The 8,857-nt window shown below is 43.8% G+C and overlaps 1 protein-coding gene across 1 annotated transcript; it reads right to left on the minus strand.

The window, feature by feature from the left end:
* Nucleotides 1-430: 430 nt before the first annotated feature.
* Nucleotides 431-8,635, minus strand: Lect2 (leukocyte cell derived chemotaxin 2). The gene is made up of 4 exons (XM_036186793.1): nt 8,590-8,635; nt 6,781-6,877; nt 5,049-5,194; nt 431-597 (listed from the first exon to the last, which is right to left on the minus strand). Exons 1-4 carry the CDS (start codon nt 8,633-8,635, stop codon nt 431-433), a joined length of 456 nt encoding a protein of 151 aa, XP_036042686.1.
* Nucleotides 8,636-8,857: the final 222 nt, after the last annotated feature.

Below are 8,857 nucleotides of genomic sequence, written 5' to 3' on the forward strand. Positions count from 1 at the left end.
CCTGACCAAGGTAAGGGTGTTGCTGAGATTCATCACCTCATTGTAAAGGAAGCCTCCGTTCTGTCAGCTGGCGTTTATTATGGTCACGTGCCAAGCCTTGACAGCAGCCCTTCATTTCTGCCATTCTTCTGTCACAGAAAGACCTTCGAGTTCTTTGTCACTTTCAGGCAGAGAAATGGCTAGTTCAGAGGTCTCAGAAATACAGTCTGGACATGTTGGAATTCATTTGTTTATTTCAGTCATCAGGACTTAAACATCTAAAATACACAACACCCTGGCCCTCTAGGTGGCAGAAAGACCAGAGTGACAATGAGTGGGCATCAGAATGATGGGTTCTGCATCGATCGTGTTTCTGTTGGATACACATTTCTTTGGGGGCAGATGTTTCCGCCTTCCATTCAGAACAGGATGTGGCTGCTCTTTGTCTTCCCTAGAGGTATGCAGTGGGATCACTGGAGTCACAGTTTTCAATGTGTACATGCGACTGTATGCCAGGGTAAACTTTCTGCAAGGGCAGCAGGGTGCCCAGTTTCTCTCCCTTTTTGATAGAACCTTTATACTTAATTGGCTTAATGTAGAAAATTTTGACACAGAAACCTAAAAGAAAATGAAGATATTATTTGGATTTATGTAGCTTTGAATCAGAAATTGGGCTGGGGAGATAAGTTAGTTGGTAAAGTGCTTGTCTTGTAGGCATAGGGACCTGGGTTTTATTCCTATAACCCATGAAAAAAGCTGAGAATTGTGGCATGTTCTTATAATCTCTGGTCTGGGGAGGTGGAAACAGATGTATTCCTGGCTCCCTGGCTAGCCAGCCTAGCCTACTGGCCAAGCACTGGGCCAATGAGATACCTTGTTCCAAAAAGCAAAGTAGATGATACCTGAGGAATGATACCTAAAGATGACTTTGCTCTTTACACACACACACACACACACACACACACACACACACACACACACATTCATGCATACATATGCAAAATATGTACACACACATTTAAAATATAAAAACAGTAGTGGAGCTCTTTTTGTGAGACCTCCAAGGTGGTCCACCATGTCAGGATGAAGCTGGGTTTCACCTTCCCAGCCATGGCTGTCAGAAACTCACTGAAGTGAATGATGAATTGGAACTTTGTACTTTCTCTGAGAGGCTCGTGGCCACAGAAGTGGCTTCTGGTGCTCTGGGTGAAGAGTGGAAGGGTTACATGGCAGATCTGTGGTGGGGATGGCAAGCAAGGTTTTCCCATGAAGCAAGAGGTCTTGACCCATAGCAGAGTGCTCCTGCTGTTGTGTAAGGGCATGCTTGTTACAGATCAAGGAGAACTGGAGAGGAAGGTGCTGGGTTGCTCAGGGATGCATTGTGGATGTCATTCTGGGTGTTTTCAACTTGGTCATTGCAAAAAGGGAGAGATGGATCTCCATGGACTGACAGATATTGCTGTGCCTCAGTGGTTGGAGCCCACAAAAGGTAGCCTAATCTGGAAACTTTTCAATCTCTTTTAAAAAGATGGTGTTCACCAATATGCTACCAGAAGGCCCTTAACAAAGAAGTTAAGAAACCCAGGACCAAAGCTCCCAAGATTCAGGGACTTGTTACCTCACATGTCCTGCGTGTCCTGCAACACAAATGCCAATGCATTGCTAAAGAAACAGCCCACTAAGGCAATAAGGAGGCTGCAGAAAGTGCTAAGCTTATGGCCAAGAGAATGAGGGAAGCCTAGAGAGAGCGCCAGGAGCAGATTGCCAAGAGATGTAGGCTGGTTTTGCTGCGAGTGTCTGCTGCTAAGTCCGGCCAAATGTGAGCCTTTAAGAGTGATGAGTGATGATCAGTAATGATCAGGGTGGGGGCAGGGAAGGCAGAAGTGGACAAAAACAGAAAGAAACAGAACTGGATAAACTCAGGAAGACAGAATCCTGTTTTAAAGCAAGATGGAGAGTAGATTCAAATAAAAATCTAGTAAAATATTGGAGAATACTAGCAGAAAAGCATTAGATAGTAGAAAATCGACCCAGAATAGTGTTATGTCCAAGACATATATAGTCTAACAAAACTACTAGTCCTAAAAAAGAAAAATGGAAACAAACAAAAAAGGATACTTTTGTAAATATATGTGTATAAATGTAAATATATTCAGGAAAAATATATGTATAGACATATATACATCTATTCTAAAGGTAATTCCAAGTAGAGACATAGTATAATGCAATAATCATAAAATAAGATAGTGTTGGGATCAAATATGAGTGGTCTATCGTGTGAATGGGCTTGTCTTCTTACAACTTTTCCCTGATGGCACAAATAAACCCCAGTTTGGTGCTAGATAGAACAACACAGAGTGATTGAAAAGGCCAAAGACAAACACTTGGACAAAGATTTGCCAAGGAAATGGAGGCAGCAGAAAGCAAGGATCCTGTTAACAAGAGACCAGAACGCAGTCAAAACACATTGAAACAGACACAGAATAATGTTCGCCACTAACAGCCCATTCCCGAGGAAGAGGTGACCTCACGACTGTCCATGCTCTAATACACACAGAAGCTGCTAAAAGGGAAACTTGAACCATGACTCTCGGTGCAGATGGAGAAGTGAAGACAGGGTGGGAGGTAAAGCTGTAGAATTGCACTGTCCAGTAATAGTAGCTGTAGCCCACAAGGCAGGCAGCTAACATGTAGCTAGTGTGAACTGAGATTTGCTTCACCATCAACACACAATACATTTTAAGCAACCAGCATAAAATGAAAAATATTTCAGTAGTTATTTTATTTTATTTGTCGGCTTGTTTGCTTTTTTGAAACACGGTCTTCCCTGTACTATGGCAGGTCTTCCAAATGCTAGAATTGTGGCCCAGCTGGCAATTGCTTGAGACAGAGTCTCATTCTGGAGCTGAGGCTGACCTGGAGCTCATGTCGTTCTTGTGCCTCAGCCTCCCAAGTGCTGAGATCACACATGTGAACTACCACACTCTTCTGTGTGGATTTAATAATATTTAAAATACTATTTTGGAGACATTGGGTTGAATAAAATATTAAAATCAGTTTTATGTTTATTTTCCTTCAGTGAGGCTGCTAGAAATATACAATTCCATATTCAACTTGTATTATGTTCCTTTTAAATCCTGATGCTGCAGAAGGTCTAAGAAAACTCATACAGTACTCTTAGACACTAAACGAAAGATGGCAGAAGATGTGGGGGGCTTCTATACAAAAACTAATAGGACAAGTATTAAAACAGTTGGAGCTCTAAATCAGAGGGCATGATGTGTTCATTGAAGGACTGTTGGCTTAAAGACACCATTACACATCACACACACACACACACACACACACACACACACAGAGTTGGAACTGTTTAGGAAGGGTTAGGAGGTGTGGCCTTGTTGGAAGAGATGGCAGTGGGGTTGGGCTTTTTCAAAGGCTCGCTCCATTCCCAGTTAGCATTCTTTCTCTCTCTCTGTCTCTCTCTGTGTCTCTGTCTCTGTCTCTGTCTGTCTGTCTGTGTGTGTGTGTGTGTGTGTGTGTGTGTGTGTGTTTGTGTGTGTGTGTGTGTGTCACAGGCCTGGAGCTAAGTCCCAGGGATCCACTGCCTTGACCTTCCCAGTGCTGGGGTTCAAAGGGTAGGTACACTACCATGTTGGGTTTTGCCATGGATTCTGGAGATGGCACTCGGGTCCTCGTGCTTGTGAGGCAATTTTACAGAAAAAGGCTCTCTCCCCAGCCCTGATCTTGTACCTTTTAGTGAGTACGTATGTTTATTTCTGTGGTGGTGTGATGGTTAATCTTTGCTGTCAGTCTGACTGAACTTAGAGTCATTAGAAGACACTCAGTTGAAGGATTTCCACAGAGGTTCAGCCAAGGAGGAAAGCCCCACGCTAGCCCAGGGCACCATGGGCCAGGGCCCAGGCTGAAGAAAGGCTGGAAGTGGGGAGGTAGTCTGATGACTGTCAGCCTTCATCTCAGCTTCCGGTCTGCAGATCCAGTGTGACCAGCTGACTGTGCTCCCACCGCCCTGGATTTTCTGCCCTGACAGCTGTGTTTTGTCACAATAGGGGGAAGTAATAAGGGAAGAGGTTCTAGGGGACAACTCATCACCAAGGCTTTGAGGGACCACAAGTCTTGGAGGAGCTATTTCTTGGCTGCTTTCTGTAGCTTAAGTGGCAGCAGAAGCTGGTGTCATTCAACTGTCTCTGAAGTGGTATGTCATAGGAAAGCCAAGGTCACTAGGACTACCTAACAGGCAATGAAGTAGAAGTGGTAATTGGGTTCATCCAAACCTCCAAGATCCTGAGATCCAGAAAGGAATCGATGGGGAGCCCACTGAAGCCTTGCTGGGTGTCCTCACCTCCACACATGCCCATGCACAAAAGTTAGTAAGTGAATTAGTGTAAAAAAAGTGAAGGAAGAGAAAAGGTGGGGTGGCACCTGAGGAAGACACCCCGGGTTTCCCTGTGACATCCATATGCACTCGTGTGCATACACTCATATGCACTGCACATAGGGACTTACAAACACGGAGTACACTTGTGGCTGGGCGTACAGCTCACTGACGGAGTTAGCCCGCACACTCCTTCCGTCCTTAGCACCACAGACAGGCCCGAAAATCCCTAGCAGCATTTTCCCAGCCACCTACAACTAGGCATCACTCTAGTGTCCATTTAGAGAAGGAGAGATGAATAGTGGAGTGTGCGCCTAAAGGAATGAATAGGAGCCTTGGGGGATTCTACCCGTGACTCACTAGTCCACTTCCATTATCGGGAAATTCGCCTTCTCTTTGTTAATAAGATTTATTTCTTCATTTCTAAACAAAAAGAATGAGCATGGCCATAAAAACAGGGGTGAATTTGACAGTGGTCATAGATAATTCAAGAGGCCTCACAAGAAACAGTGCAGACCGCTTAATTCCACTTATCCTTCAAGCAGGCCAAACTAATGTGTGGTGATGGGTTAGTAACTGTCCGTGCTGAGTAGAGTGCTACAGAGCCAGCACAAGGGTCTCTGGGAGGTTGGTCATGGCACAGCGCCAGCATAGGGTCCCCGATCTACTCTCTTACCTCTTCCAGACAGTCGCAGGCCGTTATTGATGGCGTTTTTGCTTCTATAGGGTTTCTCCTGGCCCACTATCGTCCCAGTGAATGGTGCATACACAATAGATCCATCTGAGCAGAGTACATCCACACCTGGGTGATGCCTGGGGCTTCTAGAATATAAAGAAGAGCAATCAGACTGAGGGGCTGCCTCAGAAAAATTTATTGCCAGGATTCTGTTTATAGTGCACAGATCCTAGCCTTGGGCATCCAAACTTGAAACAACCAGAAAATATTGCAGGGCCAGGAATGTTTTATTGTGTTTAGCCCAATTTTAACCTCTCTGCCCATGAGTACTAATGGCCATATTGTAAAAATTAAATAATTTTAAATCATATTTGCTTCACAGTAAGCCTTAAATATTGTAATTATATGGTATTTTTTAAAAAAAATGAGTCAGGGTGTATAAATATATTTTATAGCTGTCTGACTCTTGGTCCCTTGAAGGCCTTTTATTTTTCAATGTTGGGAATCAAACCCAGGGCCTTGTGGGTACTAGGCAAGTGCTGTACTACTGAGTACCACTACACACCCATTCCTCTCAAAACCAATTAAAAAGAGTTACTGTTTTAGGGAACCTATTGTATAAGTAGCGTATGTTCCCTGGGTCTTGTTTTTTTTTTTTTTTTCTCATAGTAAAAGTAGTTATAAACTTCCTTTGGTGTCAAGACTGCCTTAACACAGTGAGGGACACCTCCCAGGCTTGTCAGACTGCAGGGAACACAGACAAAATCGTTCCATATAACGAGGCGTCTAGAAGTTGTCTCTCTGACCCAGCCATTCTGGCTCCCCACTGCCTTCACTGTCTGTTCCTCCCCAGATTCCTCCCTTCTAGTGGGCACTACGGAACAATCAGAGTCACAAGGATGGGACTCTTCGGATTGTGTATAAGGCAACATTGATCAGGTTCCAGTCGAGAAGTAAGTCTAATATACACATTTTTGAGTGTGCACTCATTCTGAGGTCATTCATACTGCTTGCAGTCTCTCTGTCTTGAGTATTTGGTGTGTCTTTGTACATATAACACGCAAGAGCCTCACTGTGATTAGGGTGGAGGCCAGTGATACTGTTTAGGAATATGGCTGCTTTGTCCACAGTGTGCATGTTGTTGGAACCTCGAGACTATGACCCTCATCTAGAAGGGATCAAGAGGCTCTTGCCTGTTTAGGATCAGCCTCTAATGTTAAGATTCCAGAACCTTGGTCAGTAACAGCATGGTTGATGCAAAAAGAATCCAAAGGCTGAATTCAAGTGTAGCCATCTCCAGCTCTGCTGGCTGATTGACCAGTTCAGATTCCTTATGTATAAAATGCAATAGAATAGCTTGGTTCTTTTTACGTTGGAAAGCCAATTGAGGTATGACTGTGTAGAGAAGTCGAGAAGGAGCATTTTGATTCCTTTCCCTTTCACTTACTCCCTGCTGTCTCCAGTACAGACCCCATCCTTGAAGCATAATCTTACAAGTTGCTTCAGATATAGTCATTGTTGCACACATATCACTGGGTTCCAGCCTGTCAGAAGGAGGTCACCGTGAGCCCTCTAGGAAACACAGGACAAAGACAATACAAAAAGAGGAGAGGAGCCGCCGGCAGTGGTGCACGCCTTTAATCCCAGCACTCGGAAGGCAGAGGCAGGTGGAGCTCTGTGAGTTCGAGGCCAGCCTGGTCTACAGAGCGAGATCCAGGGGGAAGAAAGGTACCTTTGAGCAGAATACTGTCCACAGCCATAGCTGTCACATGTCCGGATCTCATTGGCAGATTTGCTGGCACACATGTTAGCCCATGGTCCTGCAAGGGCTGCAGAGGAGAAATGTGAGAGCCATGGGCGTCTCCAGCCTGTGTCTCCTTTCTATGTCTACTCCCCACTCCTTTGGGGAGTTTACAGGTAAGTTTTTCCTATGGACAACTGATTCAGACATAAAACTTAGCCCCCTCACTATATTATTCTGTCTAAACTCCTTATCTCACTGTTTCAAATCATTCATGAATACATGGTATAAATTGTGCTTTCCAATTTCCCTTTGCTTGTTATCAAACCTGGAAACCACTATGGTCAAGCAGAAGTAAATAGCATAGCTTTAAAGAAGACAACTTTAGGAACTGTTGCTTTAGTCAGGTCTAAGAATGGCACCCAAGCAGATGCTTGACTCACAGGCAAGGCATATTCTCAACTTGTGAACTTCATGCAGCATTGCCTAAATCTTGTATTTTCAGACATAGAAGTGGGGATTTGAGAAGTAATCTAAAGTGTTAAACTTCAGTTAGTCTAAAGTCAGGTCAGAAGGCTGGAAGGGAGTAAAGATGATTATATTAAGGTTATGAAGAGTAAACATGGTGAGAGGCAGTTGTCTCTCTCAGCATACTTTGTACAACCTTTAGTGCAGTGTATACCATTACTGTTGTAAATAGCATCAACTGAATTGAATTCCCCCATTCTGGATGCTAATATTCACACAAGTACAGTCAGCAATTTTAGCCTCTCACTTTGAAGCAAAAACAAGAGCCTGCTAATTTGATAGTTGGTTTTATTTAATGACATTTTACTCTTCATTAATATATATGCTGTGAAGAAAAGCTGCAGAATGTGGCCATAAAGTATATTCTTTACTGTAACTTAAAGTGTGGGTCTCAAAAGCCTTCTACTGTGGATCCAAGCTTCAAATGAATCCTCGAGCAGGCTCTAACAGCATGGCTCTGGAACCAGCATCTATCCTGGACATCTGAGGCATCTAGTGGACACTTTATTACTAATCTGTTTGTTTTTCCTGCCTACCATGAACATCAAGGGGACTTTCCCTTCATCCCAATCCAGTTTTGCATCAGGAATTTCCACATCCAATTCATCCAACTCTTACTTGAGATTTTTATCTTCTAGGGTTTTTGTGGAGAGGGGGTGGGGGTGTTAAGTGATTAAATTCCAGGCCAGGCCAGTGAACACCTTTACCCCCAGCACTTGGGAGGCAAAGTCCAGCCTGGACATCTGGTTGACCTGCATCTAGGAGAAAGAAGAGAGGCAGCTAGCATGCTCACCCTGGAGTATTGGTCTACTCCATTTCTTAGAGAAGGAGGAAGGGGGAAAAACACCGAGGGGAGAGACTGAGAACCCCCTTGCTCTCCCCATGCAGGCAAATCTTTGTGGGTTCATGGCCAGCCTGATCTACAGTGTGAGTTTCAGGAGAGTCAAGGTTACACAGAGAAATGCTGTCTCAGAAACCAAATCAATAAATAAATTCCAGGCTAGGAATGGAAGGCTTGTCTGAAAGTCTTCCTACACCGAGTTTACATTTCCCTCACTGAAGAATCAGAACATCAAGAAGTGATGGTGGAGAAATTCCCACTGCCCTACCCACTACAACATTTTCTTACCTACTGCAACTTTAATTATTAATATCAAATTTTATGTTGCAATTTTGTTATCATTGACTTTTAAGTCTACCTCTAAGAACAGGGCTGAAACAGATATATTTTTTAAAATTAACCAGGATTCTAACGATGTACTTTCAACTTACCAGTGGAAATCCAAGCAGCTGAAATGAGGACTGCTGTGGAAAACATCTAGATTCTGCTTCCTGTCTCTTCCTCTAATCAGAATTGCTCCATACATACAGCATTCAAGTTTGACTTAATAGTCTCGGCTGAGTTAGCTTTAGAATCCTGTATTCCTCCTAGATTTAGTATGAGACATGGAAAGCAAAATGAGGCAAGTTAAACTGTAACGTGCCGTGGAGACTCTGCAAAAGCCTTTGATCTGGGGAAGCAGCCAGTGTTGTCAGGAAT

The sequence above is a fragment of the Onychomys torridus genome, chromosome 5 (assembly GCF_903995425.1).
Source record: "Onychomys torridus chromosome 5, mOncTor1.1, whole genome shotgun sequence".
Classification (NCBI taxonomy): Eukaryota; Metazoa; Chordata; class Mammalia; order Rodentia; family Cricetidae; genus Onychomys; species Onychomys torridus.

Coding starts and splice junctions, on each gene's coding strand:
- Lect2 (XM_036186793.1), bottom strand. CDS start 8,635: ATGTTTTCCACAGCAGTCCTCATTTCAGCTGCTTGGATTTCCACTG. Junction 6,878..8,589: donor AGCTGCTTGGATTTCCACTG/GTAAGTTGAAAG, acceptor TCTCCTCTGCAG/CCCTTGCAGGACCATGGGCT. Junction 598..5,048: donor CCTGCGACTGTCTGGAAGAG/GTAAGAGAGTAG, acceptor ATTTTCTTTTAG/GTTTCTGTGTCAAAATTTTC.